We start from the raw sequence: 23,408 nt of genomic DNA, 5'->3' as shown, positions 1-23,408 counted from the left end.
TCGGTGCTGTTCCCATGTGTCCCTGCCTTTGTGTGACTTTCAATTAAATCATACTTCAGCCTTAGAAAACCAGAATGGGCAGAGATGATGCTCCTCTTTGTAGAGCTGGAAAACTCAGTAACACAGAAGACTGGCACTAGAAGGTAGGTCTTCTATCTGCCAGGATCTGCATTTTAGATGAAAACCAACCTGGAGATGAGGTGTTCCCAGGTCTGTAGGATGGTGTGTGGGGGGTGGACTGAAGGTGGGGGGCAGGGAAAACAAGAACCATCTCAGGGTACCTTCTAGCCTCCCTCCTCCCTGTCTATACTGGGGCCTGAGCCCAGGGCACTTTACCACTGAGCTCTACCAACAGGCTTTTTAATTTTTTATTTATTTTTTTAAATTTTGAGATAGGGTGTTGCTAAGTTACCCTGGGCTGACCTCTGACCTGTCTCAGCCTCCCAAGTATTGGCATTACAGCTGTGCACCACCACACTGGCTCGCCTTCTAGTTTTCTAACAAAAAGTTAAAACTTCTTGTGCCTCAGCTCCCATTTTAAAAGTAAAGGGGCTGGGTAACAAAAGGGAGTGGGGAGCTAATGTTTTGTGGACACACAGTATGTTTGGGGTGGTAACAAAGTTCCGGAAATGGATAATGGTAATTGCTGTACAACACTGTGAATATTGTGTGTGTGTGTGTATGAGTGTGTGTGTGTGTGTGTGTTTCTGTGTATGGTACTGAGGACTGAACCCAGGGGCATTCTACCTCCAAACTATGCCTTCAGCCCTTTTTTAATTTTTATTTTGAAACAGGATGTCACTAGGTTGCCAAGAGTCTCAGCCACTGAGGCTGGTCCTGAATCTGCTCTCCTTCTTTCTCAGCCCCCCAAGTACTGGAATTATATAGGCTTGTGCCAACAGGCCCAGCTGTGAATATGCTTAATGCTACTAAACACACTTAATAATGAATGAAAACAGTCACTTATTTTATGTGTATCTTACAACAGTAAAAAAAAAAATTAGCTGGGCATAGTGGCACACACCTGTAATCCCAATACTTGGGAGATTGAGACAGGAGGATCACAGGTTTGAGGCCAGCCTCATCAACTTAAGAAGACCCTGTTTCAAAATAAGTAAGTAAAGCTGGGGGTGTAGCTAAGATATAGAATGCCTCTGAGTTCAATCTTTAGCATGAAATAAATGAAGGGGATGGAATTAGGTTTCCAAGGTTCTGTTGACTCTGAAAGTCTGATTTTTGCCCTGACTGGAAATAGCCTCCGGAATGAGCTTTTTTCCGATGCTTTCTCTTACACGTCTTTCAGAGCCCTTGCCAAGCTCCTTTCCCTGCTCACAACTCCCTGAGCTAACGAGCTGGCGGCTGGCCTAGGACCAAGGGCGACGTCTGCACTTGGTCTACGCAGTGGATGGGGCGGGCGCACACTGAATGGCCGCGGCTGAGCTGAAGTCTTTTTTGGAATCATGACAACCTCTTATTCTGATGGATCGAGCTTCTCTGCTGAAAGTGGTATTGGGCTTTTAAAAACATTAAAAGCTATGTAATTAATTAGGTTTGACATAAAAGCTGGGCAGAGAATCCTCATCCTTGGAGAGAAAGGCTCACATCTGGGAGGCTGGCACTGGCCCTTCCCTCTGCTATATGATGTACCCCCGTGGCGACGCTGGAGCTCAGGAGCAGGTGTAAAAGTGCAGATTGACACAGTTCTTGACAACTCTCTAGAGAGGTGTGGATGTGGCAGCCTGTCTTGTCCAGGTCCTAGGGAAACCCAGTACAACCCAGAAAGGATTTGGCCGGCCGGCTGGCCTTCCTTCTTTCTCTCTTTCTTCCTGATGCTGGGGATTGAATCCAGGAGCATTCTATTTCCAAACCACACCCTCAGCCCTTTTTACATTTTTTTTTAAAAACAGGGTCTTTCTAGGTTGCCAAGAGGCTCCCCATGTTGCTGAGGCTGTCCTCGAACCTGTGATCCTCCTGTCTCAACCACCCTGGGATTACAGACATGTGCCATCATGTCCAGCAGATTCAGATTTCCTAGAGATGGGCATTGGCTGAATGAGAGCGGATACTGATCCCAGATACTATGCCCTGCTCCAGCCCGGGTGTCAGCACAGCCACGGGGGCCGGGCAGGACTGGAGAAGCTGGCTGGTGGGCATGCAGATCCCACCTCAGCAAACGGGAATTGGCAGTCTCAGCTGTACTGGAAAAAATGAATTAACTTATTCCTAGGGCACCCCAGTGTTTGGTTTCACCTTGACTTGCCTTTTTTTCCTTGTAGAAAAATTTCTATCACATAGAATGCTCCCCTTCATTCCTGCTTCCAAAGTTTGATCAGTGCAAGAAAAAGCTGATCTATGAACAGGTACTCATCGTCTTTAGAACAGTTCTCCAAAGATGTGGTCATGATGGGTAGGCCCCAGAGACTGGGAGCCAGTCTTGTGGTGGTGGGCCTGGCTGCGGTGCCAGGAGAGGGTCGTATCTAGGTTGTCCCCACGCCCCACTCCACAGGGGAGGGAGGGGGATGGAGACAGCGGAGCCGACGGCCTCCCTTCACCTAACTGGGTGTCCTCCTCAGCCCAAATCCTTGTCTTCAACATGCTTTATTCCTCTCAGCTAGCTTTCAAAGATGTGCCTATGTATCTTTTTTTTATTTTTATATTTTGTGGTGGTACTGGGGTTCCTGGAAGCCCTTCTACCTCTGGGCTACACTCCCAGACTATTTTTACATTTTTATTTGGAAACAGGGTCTCCTAAGCCAGCACATGCAGCTGGCTTCAAACCTGCACGATCCTCCTGTCTCTGCCTCCCAAGCGCGGGGATTCCAAGCATGCGCCACCATACCCGGCAGTATATTTTCTTCTCTTTTTTTGTGGCACTAGGGGATAGAACCCAGGGACATTCTACCTCCAGGCTATACCCCCAGACCTATTTTTTAATTTATTTGGAAACAGGGTCTCACTAAATTGCAGAGAGCCTCACTAAGTAGATGAGGCTGGCTTCGAACCTGTGAGATCCTCCTGTCTCAGCCTCCCAAGCGCTGGGATTACAAGTGTGCGCCATCACACCTGGCTGTGCCTATGTATTTATTTATTTATTTACTTTTTTTGTGGTACTGGGGTTCCCGGAAGCCCTTCTACCTCTGGACTACACTCCCAGACCTATTTTTACATATTTTTATTTGGAAACGGGTCTCCCAAGCCAGAGCGTGTGGCTGGCTTCGAACCTGCGCGATCCTCCTGTCTCTGCCTTCCAAATGTGGGGATTACAAGCGTGCGCCACCACGCCCGGCCCTGTGTATCTTTTCAAAACACATGGTGGGCCAGGGACATATGCCAGTCCTGGGTGTAGCAGGAAGCCCCAGGAACCTGCCTTAAAGGAACTTTCAATTGCCAATTGAGAAAAAATGAAGGCTTTGGTGACATCATTCCCAGAGAGAGAAGAGATGAGCCTGTATGAGCCAGTTCTGGGATGGACATGCTGGGACAGGGTTCGGGGCAGGACATAACAGCTTGAGACCCGGCACACAGAAAGTGCATGGCCACACTGTGCCAGGCTGTCAGCAGGGCTCCCAGGAATGGAGGCCCCATGCAGGCTGAGGAGGCTGTTCAGCTCGCTAGGAGTGCAGGAAACGTTTCCAGAGCCAATACCCACAGCAGCGTCACCTTACTCCCAGAATGAGGCCCCCAAATCAATTTATCAGCAAGAAGCCTTCGAGAAGTGGCCTGCTCACTCATATTCAAGCCAGATCTTCATTTACTATGGGCTCCTGGCCATTTTCTTCTACCAAGTTGTTGCCATAAAGTTACACTTTACATATCCCTGGAGAAAAGTCTCAACTCCTGTTGAACAGATCAACTTCCTCGACCTTATTCATCACTGTGTCTGAAATTCTAAGCTAGCAGGCACAGAGCTGGCTCTCTCTGTGCCCACACGTGTGCCCAGTTAGTTTCAAGGTGGCAACAGATTCAGGAGAGCATGCTGAGGCTCAGGAGGGCTGCACAGAAGGCACGAGGGCTAGGAGCACGCCTAGACAGAAACCGTGGGTTACCAGGAGATCTGCAAGCTTCCAATTACACCGTCCCTTTGAGGATCTGGGTTCAATGAAACTTCTGCCTAAAAGCACCTTTTTGGCCTCATGCATCAATGCCATTTTTGGCTTTCTTCCATCCAGCAGGTACCTCATAAAGTCTTTGCTTATGTGCCCTGTAGCACATCCTGTGGACCATCTCATTCACGCCACAAAGGCACTACCAGCCCGGGACGCACAAGAACTTAGACTCTGTTTGCAAGGCGGAACTATGGTGCGTGTGTGTTTGTGTGTGCGTGTGTGTGCGTGCGCATGCGTGTGTGTATGTGTGTTGTGTGTGTGTGTGTGTACAAGTGCACACATGCTTCTTATCAAAACTTACAATGGAGCGTCTGATTACATCAGTGGACTTTCTCAGCGGTATCACTCACCTGGTCCCACATCCCTCTGTGGCCACCTTTTCCTTTACATAGTGGGGAATCCACTCTTCTTTCCTTGTCCAGAGCCGGACATGGTCCCAGACTGCCTTCTGGAACACAGGTGCCTGACTCCCTCCTCCTTCTGACTGGCCTTCCTCTACTTGTTGTCTCAGGACAACGACACATCGGCCTGGAGATAAAGTCCCTACAAGCTGGTGATCATAAGACCCACTGACACGGGACCTGTCCTATGAAACGTAAGCAAAGCAGAGCTAGAAACGTCCCCGGGCTTCCTTATGTTCTAAGATCCACGCAGGCCACGGATGCCAAGCCCGTTTCCTTCCACAGTGAGCACGGTGTCAACCCGCGCCTGCCAGATCTGGCTCTGCGGCGATGCCTGCATCCACAGGGATTATTATTTTGGCCTGGCAGAACTCCCACTTTCAGCTACTTGCTTCTGGCCTGGCCCACTCAGCTCAGCGGGCGTCTTCCACTGCTGACCTACACATTCATTCACAGGCCTCCTGGGCTCTCCTGGGTCCTGTGGTGGTTGTCATAGTATAGTGGTGGACTTGTGGGGATTAAGTCAAATTAGAATAAAAGTCCATCTAATGCAGTGAAGACTTAGGGCTCTATACAGGAAGAGAGCTTTAAAAAAATTCCCAGCTAGGCATGGTGGTACACACTTGTAATCTCAGTACTTGGGAGGCTGAGACAGGAGGATCACATGTTTGAGGACAGACTTAGCAAGTGGTCTCTCCATCAACCTAGTGAGATCCTGCTTCAAAATAAAATAAAATAAAATAAAGGGGAGGCTGGGATAGAGCTTAGACATAGAATGCCCCAGTCTGAATTCCCAGTACCCAGTACCATTACCACCCCCCCGCAAAAACCCCTATAACCCTATTTTGCATTTAGAGGACATCTTTAAACTTTTATCTATTATTCAGGATGGGGACACAGGTTTGGAGCAAGGTGTTACAATGTACTTAGAAAGACAAAGTGACAAGAAAGCCAGCTCCGTGCTTGTTCCAAGTCTCTAGGGTTTGCGAGTCTATGATGGCCGTCTCTCTCACTGCAAAATGCCACATATCTATAGCTTGATGGACCAGGAGTGGGAAGTGGATGCTCCTGTCCAGAGGCACCGGTCCGTCTCCACGCCTCTGTAAACCTAGAGTGTGGGAAAGGTCCCCTGTTCAGGTTCCAGTCTCACCGTTTCCAGAGAGGCCTCTGCCAAGGCCGTGGGAAGAAGGCTGCCCACAGCACTTTCTCCACATGGTGGGGCCCTGGGGGTTGGCCGAAGGTGTGCCCGGATCTGCTCCCATCGCGTCTCACATGCTGTCAACCTTTTACACACAGTGACTAGGAGCCAGGTCACCCACAAAACTCTTTTCTTTCTTCTCTTGTGGGTGTTACTGGGATTGCACCCAGGGGTGGTCTACCTTTGAGCTACATCCCCAGCCCTATTTTTATTTTCAAACAGGCCCTCACTAAGTTGCTGAGGCTGGCCATGAACCTGAGATCCTCCTGCCTCAGCCTCCCCAGTACTGGGATTACAGGTGTGTGCCACCACATCTGGCCACAAATCCATATTTAACCCATGATTTTGCTGGGAATCAAAAAATCAAAAAGAAGGAATGAATCCTAGCAGAAGAACAAGATGAAGAGGGTAAAGGGAAAAAGTGCAAAAAGGGAAACACTGGAAAATAAAAGAAGGAGAAATAAACCCTAAATGGGCTCTGTCCTGTAGCTGGGAAATATTTCTAGTTCTATTTTCCAGGAAAAAGGTGTGTTTTGAGATTCAAATAATTAAGCTAGATTGTGTGTGTGTGTGTGTGTGTGTGGTACTGGAGTGGAACCCATAGGCTTTCTACCTCCGGGCTATACTCCCAGACCTATTTTATACTTTATTTGGAAACAGGGTCTCACTAAGTTGCTGAGAGCCTCACTAAGTAGCTGAGGCTGGCTTCGAACCTGTGCGATCCTCCTGTCTCAGCCTCCCAAGCACTGGGATTACAAGTGTACACCATCACACCTGGCTGTTAGACATTTTTTATATAAGCCAAACCTGCCAAAGAAAATATTAAGCACCCATTCAAGAGAACTATACATTGCTTTTTCTTGGTAATGGGGATTGAACACAGGGGCGTTCTATGTCTGAGCTATACTCGGAGCCTTTTTATTTTTTATTTTGAAACAGGGCCTAAGTAGCAGAGGCTGGCCTCAAACCTGCAATCCTCCTGTCTCAGCCTCCCAAGTACCTGGATTATAGGACTACACCACCCTGCCTGACAATATTTCACCTTTTTTAGGGGGGATGGGTGGGTCTGGGGATGGAACTCAGGGGCAATCGACCTCTGAGCTAAACCTATGCCCTAATTTTTTTTTTATTCTTTATTTTGAAACTGGGTCTCACTGAATTGCAGAGGGCCTCACTACGTAGCTGAGGCTGTCTGTGAACCGCGATCCTCCAGTCTCAGCCTCCCAAATGCTGGGATTACAAGCGTGTGCCACCACGTCCGGCTCTGACAACATTTTTTTTTTTTTTAAATGGATATTGCCAGGCGTGGTGGCGCACGCTTGTAATCCCCGTGCTTGGGAGGCAGAGACAGGAGGATCGCGCTGGTTCGAAGCCAGCCTCGCTGGCTTAAGAGACCCTGTTTCCAAAAAATATATATATAAAATAGGTCTGGGAGTGTAGTCCAGAGTTAGAAGGGTTTCCAGGAACCCCAGTACCATCAAAATAAATAAATAAATAAATAAATAAATAAAATTTAAAAAGGATATTAAGTTAGAGTTTTCTTTCAAAATAGTGCTGAATTAGGTTATTCTTTTTTTTAGCTTGTTTTGGCTTGCTTTAGCTGTAGTTGGGACAGGACACCAAATTATCCAGTCTACTTATCACAATTTTTCCTTAAATGCTGGTTACTTTAGCAAGGTCACTATTACAGAACACATTTAAAATAAAAGGCAATCATGGTAGGAAATAGGACAACAGAGCTGCTTCTACCTCCATGCTAGTATTAGGGTCAAGATCATCACACTCTGACTCCTCGGAACTGTTCGTCTCCTTGGTTGGCAGCATGAGGAAGGGGGAGAGAGAGAACACAGTTAGAATGCAAGCGGCTTTGGCTAGCGGGACGGAGGACTCCAGGGAAGCATGGGTGATGGCAATGGGGCAGAGAAACGACCAGGTGCTTTTAAGATGGGGGCATGAGTCACCGGGGCCGAGCATGCTCTTGTGGGGCGAGGAGGCCGGGCGTGTGGGCAGCTGCTTATCTTGCAGGAAAGAGTGATGAGAGCACGTGAATGAAGAAAGAGAGCAGCGGGTTTCCACTGTCGTCTTCTGTGACACTGGACTTCCCAGATGGGGGCAGAGAAAAACACACAATTTCTTTTCCCCAAGAAGGACATCAGAATAGGTTTCAGTTGCCCTTACTTTGCCCAAGAAAGCAAGGAAATGGCCATGTAGACGGTTGCACATTCTAACCCAGTTTGGTAGTTAGTGCTGAATTCCCATTGTTCCAGAGGCGGGTCGATTCAGAGGGCTCAGCTAAAAGCGGGTCATATCTCTGAGATGGGGGACAACGAGGGGGTGTCAAGCTCAAGATGTGTGACTTCAGTGTAATAATAGATGGATTATTATAAAGCACGGACTTGGGCTTCCCCAGCTGCCTCTCTACTGTCCCCGTGCACAGGGGAAGGCAGGCAAAATGCTCACAGTTGATGTCGTCTGAACTCTGGGGAAAAGAAATGAAACATTACCAAGGCCGTAGTGGCCCTTAAACTCCAAACCTCAGCCCTCAGGGGTTGGGGGTTTGAAGGGCACCCCTATCCCTTTAACCTATCTATATTTCCAAACTTTGGATACTGAATGGGTAGCTTTGAGAAATTTACTATGAATCAAGCACCTTGTGTTTCTAAGAGAATAATGCTGCAGATAATTTTGCCACAAAATATCTGCCATAGTATAAAGAGAAAGGTATACAAGGAAACAAGAGGTACTTACTTGAATTGAAGTTGCCAGGAGACATAAAAAAATAAAAAATAAATTGACCTTGCATGCAAAAATTCTGCTAAACTACTTCCCCTCTGGTCCCCACACTGGGAAAAGAAAAAAAGAAAAGGAAAAAAAAAAAATCCCACCCACCCCAACTGCCTTGTGAGAATGCTGCAGGGTGGGAGATGAGAGGGGTGCAGCTCCGAAATGCCTTACTCACTTTAACAGAGACTTTGTTGCCCAGAATATCCTTGGGTTTACGAGGCCCTGTGGCTTCACTTTTACCCGTGTTCTCCACTTCTGCCCGCTTTCTCATTCGAAGCGTATGCCATGAACATGACTTCCTGTTGTACCAAAAAATGCACCAATCAAAATGGCAGGTCGGGGCCCAGAGAGGCGGTGGGCGGGCTCACCTCCTTAGGTGAGGCGCTGGGTCAAGGCCCAGCCCGGGCCTGTGCGCTGGCGCCCACGGTGGCTGGAGGCTGACCCTCCCTCCCCCCTTGAAGTGACTCCTGAAAGATGTACAAGAGAGACTGCAGTGGCTGGAGAATTTTATTATTTTTTTTATGATCATCTGAGGAAGCTTTCTAGGACTGAAGAGTTCCTCTCATGAGGGTGGGGTGGATGGAGGAACAGCATAGGGTAGAATAGGAAAAACCAGGGAAGCTGGTCCGTATTGAGCATAAGCCACAGGCACTTTTCCAGGCTCATGTACAAATACCTAAAAGGATGATTCTTGTGTGTGTGTGTGTGTGTGTGTGTGTGTGTGTGTGTGTGTGTGACACTGGGGATCAAAACCCAGGCATTCAACCTGAGCTATTTTATTCTGAAGCAGGGTCTCACAAGATTGACGAGAGCCTTACCATTTGCTGAGGCGGTCATCAAACCTGTAATCTTCCTGTTTCAGCCTCCCAAATACTGGGATCACAGGTGTGCACCCTCATGCCTGGCTCTGAAAGGACACTTTTTGGGTTTCCCACCTCACTGTTTACATTATGAGGTTGGTCAATCCCAAACACTGTAGAACAGACAGGGTTTTCTAAGGGACTAACAAACAGTTGGGCACTACTTGTGTATCTGGATATCTTAGGGTAAAGGGCTTTGGACTATGTTTTCCTCATCACCCAGTGTTTGTAAATGTAGGGCTTTATCTGTCAACCATGAAGAGGTCCTAGAGTTCCCCTGTTGGGATGAGCTCGACATGCACTCCCTGGGAGGTGACTGTGGCAATGGCAATGCCCTTTCACACATTCCTAGTTTTTTTTTTTTTTTTTTTTTACCACCAGGGGTTTGGGGCCACTTCTGCAGAGATATATAAAGGGAAGGTCAGAGTAGAGCTCTTGAGTTCCACATGTGTCAGATTCAAAGACAAAGACAGAAAAACCAAGGCATGAATATAATAACATCAGGACCCTAAGCGGGTTCCATTAACTTGGAGTGTGGACCCAGAGTTTGGGTGAAGTTCCTATTACTGTCTGGGGTAAGTGAGGCTTGGTTTCCCTTCAGTGTCTTCTTGTCAAACGTGGGTCTATGCAGAGCTCCGCAAAAAGAACCATTAATGAGGGAGAGAGTGTGTGAGGTTTTAAAAATTATTATTATTATTATTATTATTATTATTATTATTGTAGTGCTGAGGATTGAACTCGGGGGCATTCTGAGCTATATCCCCAACCCTATTTTATTTTTTATTTGGAAACAGGGTCTTGCTAAGTGGCTAAGGGCCTTCCTAAGTTGCTGAGACTGGCTTCAAACCTGTGATTCTCCTATCTCAGCCTTCCAAGTACCAGGATTACAGAGTGTACAGCACCATGCCTGCTTGGTGAATGAGATTTAGGAAGGAGAAAGATACTCCAACATATAGGCAGAATCTCCTTCACAGCACTCCACATATCAGGAGTGTGTGTGTGTGTGTGTGTGTGTGTGTCAGACTAGGGACTGAACTCAGGAGCATTCATCACTGAGCTATACTCCCAGCCCTTTCTTAAAATTTCAAACAGTCTTGCTAAGTGATTATGTGCTGGACTAGAACCTGTGATCCTCCTAGCACAGCCTCCCAAATACTGGGGTTACAGGTATGTCCCAGCACACTTGGTTTATGTCAGGATTTTTAAAGATATCCTAGGGGAAGTGTTCCAAAAATACTAATCTCTTAACATGCAGGCTCAGCAATTAACCTGAAAAGGAAAAAGCAGCCATAGTCAGATTCTTGGATCTTTTGGGAAGTGAGTTCCTTCAGAAAGCCAGGCCTTGTCTCAAGCTCTGGACCTGGCAAGCTCCAAGCACAGCCTGCACTTTGTTCCAGCTGCTGCTGCTTCTTCTTTTAATGGTACCGGGGGCCGAACTCGGGGAGATTCTACCTCTGAGCTACACCCCCAGCCATATTTTATTTTTTTATTTGGGAACAGGGTCTCATTAAGTTGCAAAAGGCCTTGCTAAGTGGCTGAGGCTGACCACAAACCTGCGATCCTCCTGTCTCAGCCTCCTTAATACTGGGATTGCATGTGGGTACCACCATGTCTGGCTGGCTCTAGCTTGTGTGTCAGTGAAAACCAGACATGGTAATGACCCTCAGAAGCTATCACCTTGTTCACTGCAGACCTTCATGTCTGCATCTTTACTCCCAAATCCACACCCCTGGCTGCTTCTGAGAATACTCAAATCAGGAATGCCTGCTTTCTGAAAAAACCCCAGGACAGCCAGCACAGTGTGTGCATGGCGGTGTTCCCGTGATCGTTACCGCCCTCTGGGTTTGTCAGTATGCTTGGTGGGGAATGAGAAATGTTAAAAATAACGTTTAGGAGGAAGACTCAGGGTAATGTAAGGGGTAGGACAGGCTCAATTTCAGGTTCTTCTTCCCAGAAGTGTTCTTCATGATGGTTTGGGGAGCTTCCATCTCTTGGTCACAAGCCCGGGGACTGATGTGGGCATGGGGTTTCCGTGACATCTATCCCGTAGCCATCATAACCAATTCCGACCCCTGTGGTCACAGTGGGCCCTGGGAGGGTGTGGTGAGTGGCTTCCACTGATAAACATGACACCATTTTTAGTCAGTTACTCTCTTCCACCTCCACCAACCCTTGTGCATGAGTGGCTGGCGAGGACCCAGATGACCGATGTGTATTTCAGTCTGTTCTCCTTCCCTGCCTGAGCTATCCTCTGCCCCTCCCGCCCATGGAAAGTGTAAATAAGACCATCAGACCCAAGGGCGAGGAGGAAGACTTGGTGAGCGCCTGGGTAATCAGTGTGTGAGTCATTAGGCGTTAACTCTGCCTGGAGAAGAGCATGCTGAGTGAGATGAGCCCGTCACAGAAAGTGAAGGGTCAGGTGTTTCCACTCATGTGGAAGCTAGAGAGAAATAGGGAAACAAAGAGGGTTTCAGATCATGAGGGAAGACCCTAGTGGAAGAGTGGAAGGGGATTTGGGGAGGGAGGTGAAGGGGAGATTGGATGATGGAAACAGTTCAAATAATTTTATGTTCAGATGTGAAGTTATCAATGTCAGTATTAATATTCTGTATGGGGAACGGTGGGGAGTTGGGTGGGAGCAGGAGGGAAACACATGCATGCTGTGTATATGTATGTCTCTGTCACTCTGAGTCTCACTATGATGCACTGATTTAAAAAAAAAGAGCTCTGCAGGCCCTTGATTACTAAGGACCTCAGTGCTTTGAGGCATTGTTTCCCAAAACTTCCTAAAACGAATTATCTTCAGAGTAAAGTGGACTGGACCTATTTCACTTCGGCTTATTTCCATTAGCTTCTGCTCCCTGACCCAAAAGACAGGCCAGAGCAGCACGGTTCTGCTGGTGCGGCTGCTCCAGCTCCAGGGGTGCATGGGCCCCGCCCTGGTCATTCGCCTGTGTCAGCACCTTGAGACACCTGCTGGGCAGCATCCAATCTGCATCATTCCCATGTCAGAGTCAGTCAGAGAAAACCCACAGGGGCCGTTTAGGGTCGGAGCTTTAGCGACCCAGGTACTTTTTGTGTAGGAAAAACAAAACAAAACAAAATAAAAAACAACTACTACCAATGCATTCAACCAACTCCTAAAATATAGGAAAAAATTAAAAAAAAAAAAAGGAGAATCATTTGCCCATTTAGAAGTCTGAGAATCATGGTATGGGGGAGAAAGGCCAACTAGTCTTTAACCTTATTAAAACATGCTCATGGTGAAAATTTATTTTACATATTTAAAATAGTACATTTAAAATTATTAGTTACATTACAGGTACAATGATGAACATTGTGACTCCCCGTTATATTGCACAATCTGACTTCATCCATATGGTTTCTTTAAATAGTGCAAAATACTTTATACAGGAATGTGTTCGGAAGGGTCTTTGCAACCAAAATAAGGAAAAGAAATATCTTACAAATTACCATGAACATATATTAAAGTGACAGGGGAGGGAGCAAATTAAAAAAAAAAGTTACAATCTGTACAGAGGAATTGCCACAGACAACCAAAAAGTTCCCTCTCTCCTGGGAGAAGCAGCGGGCCTCTGACCTATCTGGGTCTGGCATTTGTGCTAAGGTCATTTTTTGGTGTCAATCAAAAATATATATATATATTTATCAGTAACTTCATACAATATAAATAGAAGTCCAGTCCAGTGAGTCCCGTGGTGGGTCAAATGTAGCAACGGAAGGCGTGCCTTTTGTCACCTAGGGTTTCAGTAGGGTTCTTGTCTTAACGAGTGGGGGGAAAAAGAGGAAAAGAAAAAAAGAACAAAAAATTATAAACAAAAAGGAAAGAAAAACCACAACCACTACCAACAACAACAACAACAAACAACAAACAACAACAAAAAACCAGAACAACAGAACAATCTAGCCTGGACGCCCCATGCTGTGGTGGCTCTAGCCCTCAACCTTGGTCCCCCCGTGGCACCGTTGAGAGTGGGCAGCAGTAGTTCCCTACTGTATGTTTGCATTTTTGGGTTCTTTTGTTTTTAATTTTTTTTTTTAATCCACATATTCCTTTCCCAGGGAAGCTGACAAAGCACTTACTTGATGCTTCCATCGCTATTTTCTGCGGCTGCCAAGGCTTTGGTAAGGGGCGCCAAGATGTTGCCCGGGACCCAGCCCTCGGCCGCGGGGGAATGGTCGCTGGCAGGCTGGTACACGAGGCACATGTTCTGCTGGTTGACGGCGAGGACCTGGACCACCTCACCTTGGCTCACACAGATCTCATTCTCCTTCAGTGCATAGTAATCTTTGATCACTGCCATGGATGAGGTCCCGTTGCAGCCACCTAGGTCGTTCTGCTAGGAGACAAGGACGAGAGGAACACACACACAAGAAGACTGGTTCACGAGGGCTTGCTCTGCAGCCTACGGCATGGGTGAAGCCAAATCCATGAGTGGGGCAAACAGTAGGTACTCTGTGAGTAATGACGTTCTGTCCCTAAATGTGCTCTCGGACTTCATGTTTTCTAGTAACGCTTCAGATGAGGGTATAATTCAGGGTGAATAGGTATGGATACATCTAGCCCCAGTCCAGGTAAAGGCATTAACACTCCTTCAACCTGGAAGCCCCTTCCTCGCAGGCAAGCTTCCTGACAGCATCTTCTTGCTTAGGGAAGGAAGAACCTGGCATTGGCAAAGGGATACATAAGCACCTGGGCAGAGTGAGGTCAAAGGTCATCTTAGGGGATGCTTTGATATCCATGGACCGGCCTTACTCTACATTCTGACTCTCCTGGAGTCTGGAGTAAGAATAATACCTCTGCCAGCTGGGCGTGGTGGTGCACACTTGTAATCCAGCGCTTGGGAGGCTGAGACAGGAGGATCGCACGGGTTCGAAGCCAGCCTCAGCTACTTAGTGAGGCTCTCAGCAACTTAGTGAGACCTTGTTTCCAAATAAAATATAAAATAAGTCTGGGAATATAACCTGGAGGTAGAAGGCCTCTGGGTTCTACCCCCAGTACCAAAAAAAAAAAAAAAAAAAGAATAACACCTCTGCCCAATTCAAAGATATGACCTACCCTGACCTGACTACCTGCGGGAACAGAATTCCGGCAGTCTCCACTCCCACCACAATCACTAATAGGGGTGTGCTGCCTCTTGTGACCTTTACACAGAGTCTACACCAGGGTAGCTGCTTCTAGGTAGATCTTCAACTTTCTAGGAGGCCTGGCTGCCTCTTAGAGCATGCCAGAGCCAGAAACTCTTGAGTATGATTGGCACAATGCTAAAGTAACTTCTGCTAATTCACAAGAGAAGGAGTTAAAGTAGAAAGTCACAGTCAGACACAATGGCACAGGCCCATAATCCCAATACTTGGAAGCGCAAGACAGGAGGATTACAAGTTTGAGGGCAGCCTCAGCAATTTAGACCCTATTTCAAGATACAAAATAAAAAAGGCTGGGCCAATTGTGGGCAAATGTTTGCAATACCTGCATTTGGGAGGCTGAGATGGGAGCATCTCGGTTTGAGAACAGCCTCAGCTACTTAGTGAGGCCTTTTGCAACTAAATGAAAATAAAGAATAAAAAATAGGGCTGGGGGTGTAGCTTGGAGGTAGAATGCCCTGGGTTTCACCCCCAGTACCATAAATAAATAAATAGATAAATAACAAATAAATAGATGAATGAATAAATAAACAAGTGGTAGAAAATCATTTCCAGGTGATATGATGAAATAGGTTAAAATAGCTTAGGTAAGTAGAATTGAACCTTAACATTAACAATTCATTTTAACAAAATGAATACTAATGAATGATTCTGTAGGAAAGCCTCCTATAAACCCAGACTATGTAGATAAAAACATAGGTGCTCCTATTCATAAAACCACTGAGTTCTAAAGAAAACTAAGGCCTGATGAGCAAACCTACCAACGTTTAAAGCAGATCAGTTTCAGAATTTAGAATAGAGAGCTGGGGGAATGGCTCAGTGGTGGAGCACTTGCCTAGCATGCATGTGGCCCTGGGTTCGATCCCCTGTACTGCAGTAATAATAATAATAATAATAATAATAATAATAAATAAACTTTTGGGGTTGAAACCAGATCACTGGCACTTTATCAGTTTCTCTCTTGTTCTTACTACCTTTCAGGCTCAAATTAGCTGTGTAGCCTAGGTCAATGGTTAATTAAGCTTATGACTATCCTAATGGTGATGTTTGACGTGTGTATTATCTAGAATGGCTTCTTCCATTCACATACTAATGATCCGCTTTTCTTTGCCACATCAGCTGACAGAAAATGAACTGTGAACTCGGCTTTATAGGTCCCCAAGGCAGGCCATCGTTAGAAAGGGCTCTTTTTTTTTTTTTTTTTTTGCGGGTCTGGGGATGGAACCCAGGGGCATTTGACCTCTGAGCTACACCCCCTGCCCTATTTTTTATTCTTTATTTTGAAACCGGGTCTCACTGAGTTGCAGAGGGCCTCACTAAGTAGCTGAGGCTGTCCGCGAACCGTGATCCTCCAGGTCTCAGCCTCCCGAATGCTGTGATTACAAGCGTGCGCCACCACGCCCGGCTAGAAAGGGCTCTTTTTAAGATGGCAAAACACTGGAGTTATGACATCTATCTATCTCTCTATCTATCTAGTATGTATGTATGTATGTATGTGGAGCTGGAGATTAAGCCTAGGAATGCTCTGCCATTGTAATGATTTAGACTTAGAATGTCCCCCTAGCCCTCATGGAAACAAGAGAGCAATGTTAGAAGTAGACTTGGTTGCTAAGGGGGCACTGTGGGTGTGGCTTAGGGATTCTATGTTCCTTCTCCCCTTGCTCCCTCTCTCTGCTTCTGGCCTCCATGATGTGAGAGCAGAGCCTTGCCTTCTCCCTCTCTCTGCTTCTGGCCTCCATGATGTGAGAGCAGAGCCTTGCCTTCTCCCTCTCTCTGCTTCCTGCTATCATGCCCTGAGCTCTGCAGACCCAGCCTGATATGGATTGACCTCTAAATTTCCAAAAACTGTGAGCAAATGAATCTACCTTCCTCTAATTGTGTGGTCAGTCATTTTGGATTCTAGCAATGAGGATGTTGACTGGAACAATCACTAAGCTACATTCCTAGTCCTTTTTATTTTATCTTTTTTATTTTGGGAACAGTGGAGTTGTGACTTTTAGATGATCTGCATCACAACTATTCTATTTGTTATAATTCACCTGCTTTCATACTTGCCATCATAATAATCTGTAGATGATAACAGCCCTTTAACACAGAATGCCTGAGCCAGAGGGAACTGGTCTAACTCAATTTACAACCAAGAAAAAAAATCCAGACTAGACTGTGTTTCATGGAGTGTTCCTGCTAAAATACTCAGCATAAAAAGATGCTATTTCCTACGGTGATCTCTGAGACTGTACCTTTTGGGTGCTGAGTATGGGAGTAAAGAGCTGTCACTTACCTTGCTGGCCTCGAACTTGTCCCCAGGCTGGTGGTAGTCAAACCCTGGACTGCCATTGGAGGTAGATATCTTCAAGGGTGGCAGAGGTGGGTTGTAGCTGGGGCCCTTTGGGGGCTTCTCTGAGCCCACGGGGACAGAGGAGTAGGGCCTGGGGCTGGCCTGGGGAACCCTTGCAGGCTGGGACCGCATCACAGCTGTGCTTCTTTCCTTCCGCTGATATTCAATGGGTGACTGTAGTGCTGCAAGAGAAAGCCACCCTAAGCTCTGGGGATCCTACCATGAGGATCTGGAGGCCGACGAGATACCAAGCTAGCTCTGGGCACGGGGTGGATATGTGAGGAAGGCTCCGTGAGAACCAGGACACCTACCCACTTAAGGAAAATACAAAACCAGAACGGTGGCACATTCGCTGTGCAAAGTGTGCAAGTGGAGGGCAAGGAGATTCTGCTCTGTGGTATGTGTGTGCGCGAGGGTACAAGTCTGGGGGTGGGGACAGAGAACTGCCAAAGGGGGCTGGTTGTCACTCTGCTATTTGGACTTGGGAGGAAGGAAGCAAGTGTGAAGCTTTTGGTAAACAGGCTGCCGCGAGAGCGGACCAGGTCTCCATGGGAGGAAGAGGAGATGAGAAATCTTACATTCAAAGTCCTTCACTGGGGCCACCGTTCAGAAACATTAGCCTTGTAGCAGTTAGTAGAGGAATTGGAGAGGAAGAGACCAAAGGCTTCCTGTCGAATTCAGAAGCTATAGATAATAACAAGCAAGAGTTGGGAGGGATCCTGGGGGAGGTAAGACTGACGGCCTAGATGGGAGCAGCAAGCAGGAACAGAAGGTAGTTCAGGTTGGAGGTTGGGAGAATGGCAGTGTAGCTCAGAAGACGGGAGAACAAGCTGATCTGAAGGTAAAGACACAAGCTTTGTTGTTTTATTTTGGTACTGGGGATCGAAGCAGGGACATTCTACCTCTGAGCTATACCTCAAGCTGTTTACTATTTATTTATTTATTTTGGTGGTACTGGGGTTCCTGGAAACCCTTCTACCTCTAGGCTACACTCCCAGACACCTACTTTTTTATACTTTTTATTTGGAAACAGGGTCTCTTAAGCCAACGGAGGCTGGCTTCGAACCTGCGCGATCCTCCTGTCTCCGCCTCCCAAGCGCGGGGATTACAAGTGTGCGCCACCACGCCCGGCTTACTTTTTATTTCGAAACAGGGTCTCACTTAAGTTGCTGAGGGCCTTGCTAAGCTGCTGAGGCTGGCTTTGAACCTGTGATCCTCCTGTCTCAGCTTCTCAAGTGCTGGGGTTAGAGGCCTGTGCCACCACGCCTGGCTATGAGCTTTGTTCTACTGAGTTTAAGATAACAAATTTCCAGGGCCTCAGCACTGAAGAGCTACAGCCAGGCAAACGCCACCCAGGTGGGATTCTGTTCTGACTTCAAGGTCTGGCATGACTGTGTTGTTTTTAGCAGTAGTCACTGTAACGGCCATTTAAGTGGGTTATCAGCTGGGGCTGGGAGAACTTTATTTCCAGTGACAGGTATTCACTTCAATAGCACTCCACACAGGGCCACACTCCTTTCTATTTGAAGTCTCAGGAGGGAGGGACCAGCTGAGATGCCCATGTGTAAGTAAAAGCCTGGCCCAGGCTCATCACTAAATCCTTGTCAAAGTGTATAACAGGCCTGCAGTACATGGCTCTGCCCCGGGGAGCACTCTGTGGGCATTAACTATTATGTAATGATAACCTAGTTCAGTAATAGCTCCATGACTCCCTTTCTCCTTTGTCCAAGGTCAAACTCCCTTTCTCTTAAGTATTGGAAAAAGGTGTCTTAGACCCGTGTGAAAATCAAAATCACAGACTATGTCTAAAGAAATGCAGTTCCAAGTACAGCACAGAGTTATGAAATAGACCGTATCAAACTGAATTTATGACTCAACCCTATCATATGGAATTAGGGCAGCACCTGGTTCTATGCAATGACTATGCTAAAGCACTTAAATAAAATTGTGTGTGTATGTGTGTGTGTGTGTGTGTGTGTGTGTGTGTTACTGAGAATTGAACCCAGGGACATTCTACCTCCATGTTTCATTTCCAGTCCTTTTTATTTTATTATTGTTATTATTATTGTTGTTGTTATTATTGTTGTTGTTGTTGTTATTGTTGTTATTATTATTATTATTATTACTGGTGGTACTGGGGTTCCTGGAAACCCTTCTACATCCAGGCTACACTCCCAGATCTATTTTATATTTTTTCAAATTTGGAAACAGGGTCTCTTAAGCCAGGGAGGCTGGCTTTGAAACAGCGCGATCCTCCTGTCTCTGCCTCCCATCCACGGGGATTACAAGCGTGCGCTACCACACCTGGCTCCTTTTTATTTTTTATTTTGAAACCCTCATTCCATCTTAAAATCTATCAAAAATTAATGCTATTTATTTATTTACTTATGGTACTAGGAATTGAACCTGAGGGCATTCTACCTCTGACCTACACCCCAGTCCAAATTTTTGGTTTTTTATTTCAAAATAGAGTCTCACTGAGTTGTGGAGGGCCTCATTAAATAGCTGAAGCTGGCCTCGAGCCTGCAATCCTTCTGTCTCAGCCTTCCAAGTATCAGAAATATAAGCATGCACCACCACACTCGGCCCTAATTAATTAATTAATTATTTTGTGGTGCTGGGAATGGAACCCAGGGGCATTCTACCTCTGAGCTACACCCCCAGCCCTATTTTTTTAGTATATATATATATATATATATATATATATATATATATATATATATATATATTATTTATTTATTTATTTATTGTGGGTCTGGGGATGGAAACCAGGAGCATTTGACCTCTGAGCTACACCCCCTGCCCTATTTTTTATTCTTTATTTTGAAACAGGGTCTCATGAAGTCTTGGAGGGCCTCATTAAGTAACTGAGGCTGTCCGTGAATCACAATCCTCTGGTCTCAGCCTCCTGAGTGCTAGGATTACCATTCCTGGCTTAGTCTTTTTTTTTTTTTTGGTACTGAGGGTGATACCCAGGGGCCTTCTACCTCCAGACTACACTCCCAGACCTATTTTATATTTTATTTGGAAACAGGGTCTCACTAAGTTGTTGAAAGTCTCACTAAGTAGCTGAGGCTGGCTTCAAACCCGCATGATCCTCCTGTCTCAGTCTCCCAAGTGCAGGGATTACAAGTGTGTGCCACCATACCCAGCTTTAATCTTTATTTTGAAACAGGGTCTCACTGAGTTGCAAAGGACCTCACTAGGTAGCTGAGGCTGTCAGCAAACCACAATCCTACTGTCTCAGACTCCCAAATGCTGGGATTACAAGCATGCACCACCATACCCAACCCTATTTTATTTTTGAAACAAAGCATCACTAAGTTGCAGAGGGCCTCACTAAGGAGCTGAGGCTGGCCACAAATCTCTGAGGCAGCGAATCTTAGATCCTCCTGTCTCAGCTTCCCAAGTACTGGGATTACTAGTGTGTGTCACCATGCCCAGCTAATGGAATGAAACTTAAATGGGTGAATTAAGCCAGGTATGGTGGCAAAAGCTTGTAATCCCAGTATTTGGGAGGCTGAGACAGGAGAATCACAGGTTTGATAACAGCCTCAGCAAGTAGTGAGACTCTCATCAACCTAGCAAGACCCTGTTTCAAAAAAAAAAAAAAAAGATAGGTTTGTTGATGTACTTTAAGAAACATATTAAGGTCAATCACTAAGCCATGCATGAGAAGGAGGGAGTGGGAGGGAATGGGGTGGGAACTGGGTAAGGGCTAATTGGGTGATGTGTGCATGTATGTCTCCACCATCTTGTACCCCATTGAGATGTATGACTATAATGCACCAATTAAAAAAAAAAAAGATAGGACCGGGGTACAGCTTGGAGGTAGAATGGCCCTGGATTCAATACCCAGGAAAACACACACACACACACACACACACACACACACACACACACACACACACGAATTAATGAAATGTAATTTAAATGGATATATTTTATATATACCTATTTTTGTGTCTAATATTCTATAAACAAAATGTCTATTCAAAGTTATATATTTAGAAATCTTAAGCTATATACCAGTTTTATTACCATTCCTTAGGGCTGGGCCTGTGCTTCATTTTAGATTTTTTAGGATGATAAAGAATCCTATAGATTGTTTAGTCTAGTTTCTTTTTTTATTTTTTATTGGTGCATTATATTCATACATCATATTGGGGTAAAAAACTTGTGTGTACATACATGTACACATCACTGATTTAACCCCTACCCAATTCCCACCCCATTCCCTCTCCATCCCTCCTTCCCTTGCTTGGCTTAGTGGTTGACTTCGATATGTTTAAGTAAATTGTGTGTTTTAGAGATTTTCCTTCTTCCCCCTCCTTTCTCCTCCTTGTTTGCTCCTCTATAGGATTTCCTGACCAGTTTCTCCTTAGCTTTCACATATTAGGGAAAGCATCTGGTTTCTTATTTTTTGTGCCTGACTAATCTCACTTAGCATAATGTCCTCCAGTTCCATCCATTTCCCTGAAAATGATGTAATTGAGTTTTTTTTGATGGCTGAGTAAAATTCCATTGTGTACATATCCCACAGTTTTGTAATCCATTCATCTGTTGATGGACATCTTGGCTGGTTCCATAGTTGGGCTATGGTGTAGTCTAGTTTCTTTCATCAACCTTTTTTATACCTGGGAGGCAGGGAGCATGGCCCTAAAATATTCTCTGTAAGTTTGAAATTGCTTTAACCTCTCACATTCTATCTTAAAAGGTCACAACATCCTGCTACATAATCTTTGTGTTTTAAAACAAAACACTGTTAAATCTGTTACCATTGAAAAAACTGACATCGCAGGGCTGTGGGCTGTAGTTTCCTGTGGCCAGTACTGCTGGGCCACCATGACTCACCTTGGCATGGGCACAGTAGATCTAGCCCGACTCTCCTTTTATAAAATGAGCCAAATGAGGCCCAGGGAAACATCAGGCCTTGGCCAAGGTCTTGTACCAGGATGTCACCTCTTAGCTTTCCCTACAGCACTCAGCTCCATGCTGGACACCTGTAATATGCTATATTCACATTATTTGAAAGAGTCTAGAAGATCCTTAATACTGGCAAAAAAGTGACAGACCTGACGGTGGACCCATGAGTGTGTGCACATACACACGAGAACATATGGTCATGTACCACCAATCTCAGTATAGGTGAGAAGTGGTGTCCAAAGGTAATCCTGGGTACATGTGCGTGTGCATGCGACTCTGTGTAGGCATAAACACAGAGGCATACACTTCAGACCTTAGTGCTGTACCTGTAAGAGGAGAGGGGACACCTAGGGTAGACTTGTGTGTGTGTGCATGTGTGCATATGTGAGGGCATGTAGAAGGGGTTGCAGGATAGGCAAGAAGAGGTGATATGCCTAAGGTGGTCCTGTGTGTGCATATGTATGTGTGTGTGTGAGAACATGTGCATATGTGTATGTCTACACATACATGTGTGCTCACAGAGTCTGCAGGTTTCCTTTGCTACCCGTACCATTTTACCTCCAAGTTCAAGTTCCTTCTCTGCCCATGAGACCCTGAGCTCAGCAACTCAGCAGATCAGCACGAGTATAACAACGCACGCCTCCTTCACGTGCCAACCTCAATGTGAAGAAATCCCCAAAGGGGCAAAAAGAAACATACGCAAACATTAGGGGATGCCTGCGGGGTCCATGGGGAACTGTGTTCTCAGTGTAACCACTTATTTGTTCTGAGAGGTTTTGGGGTATTACTGACATTAAGAATTAGCTATCACCTCTCATTTGAAAGGTCATTGGGCAAGGTCAGCTGACAAGCTGGTTTATCAAGGTTCTCACCCTGGTGGGAGCAGAGGGGGGATTTGGATTGATCTGCCAAACCCCCAGTTATCTCTACAAAACACTAGAGGCCTGTGAGAGGACCGGCCACTGATCACCAAGAAGAAAAACGCACACCACTGACAGCCAGCCATACAAGACAGAGGATGTGCCCATCTCAGACTTTCACCCAAATTCTTACCAGATGGTAGTGGTGGCCACAAGGCTTATATGGTATGTCCTAAGAAAGAAGATCCCTTCTACTGGAAAGGTGGGCTTCTTTATAAAATGTTTCTCAAAACTAAAACATTGGCATCCATATAGATGTGGTTGGAGGTCGTAATTCTCCATGGCTTGGACCCAAGGAAGTGCAGAGGTGTGGGTTCCCGTGGAATGGCCCAGCTACCAACCAGGTGTGGCACATACCATTTAAGAAGTCTCGCTGTGTTTCCAAGACCTGATTGATGTCCTGTACCCAGGCCTGCTGGATATCTGAGTTGGCAGCTTGCAGAATGACCCTCTCAGAAGTCTCCCTGTTCATGAGTGCAAATTTGCAGGGGTCATTGTCCACGTTCTCCTCTAGGACCAAGTAATTCATCTGGAAGAAAACAAGTCAATCCTTTTCATATTTAAGTGGGGAAATATCCCTGCAACCTATTACTGTATCTTAAAACCTGCGCTGGATCTAATAGTACATCTTTGGTTTCTGACCCCGGGGAACCTGCAGGATCATGCTGGGCACTGGCTCTTGGGACTGTGGCTGTTTCTCATGGGTGAG

At 46.0% G+C, this 23,408-nt stretch overlaps 1 protein-coding gene across 12 annotated transcripts in view; it reads right to left on the bottom strand.

Moving 5' to 3' along the window:
* The window catches only part of KALRN (kalirin RhoGEF kinase), a gene marked incomplete at both ends in the record, with an annotated part of 686,722 nt that overhangs the window by 31,170 nt on the left and 632,144 nt on the right, over positions 1 to 23,408 (bottom strand). For 5 of the 12 annotated variants that reach the window (XM_080696285.1, XM_080696286.1, XM_080696280.1 and 2 more), the window contains 3 exons: positions 13,450 to 13,707; positions 16,797 to 17,035; positions 23,057 to 23,228. In XM_080696285.1, the coding sequence (XP_080552411.1) occupies positions 13,450 to 13,707; positions 16,797 to 17,035; positions 23,057 to 23,228 (669 nt within the window). Of the gene's footprint in view, positions 1 to 7,454; positions 7,515 to 8,664; positions 8,789 to 13,449; positions 13,711 to 16,796; positions 17,036 to 23,056; positions 23,229 to 23,408 lie in introns of those variants that run through there. The other 7 variants (XM_080696272.1, XM_080696284.1, XM_080696276.1 and 4 more) reach the window with 3 other exon arrangements.

Source organism: Muscardinus avellanarius (genome assembly GCF_963383645.1).
Source record: "Muscardinus avellanarius genome assembly, chromosome: 5".
In the NCBI taxonomy this organism is placed as follows: Eukaryota; Metazoa; Chordata; class Mammalia; order Rodentia; family Gliridae; genus Muscardinus; species Muscardinus avellanarius.
This window is presented reverse-complemented; position numbering and strand designations above follow the sequence as displayed.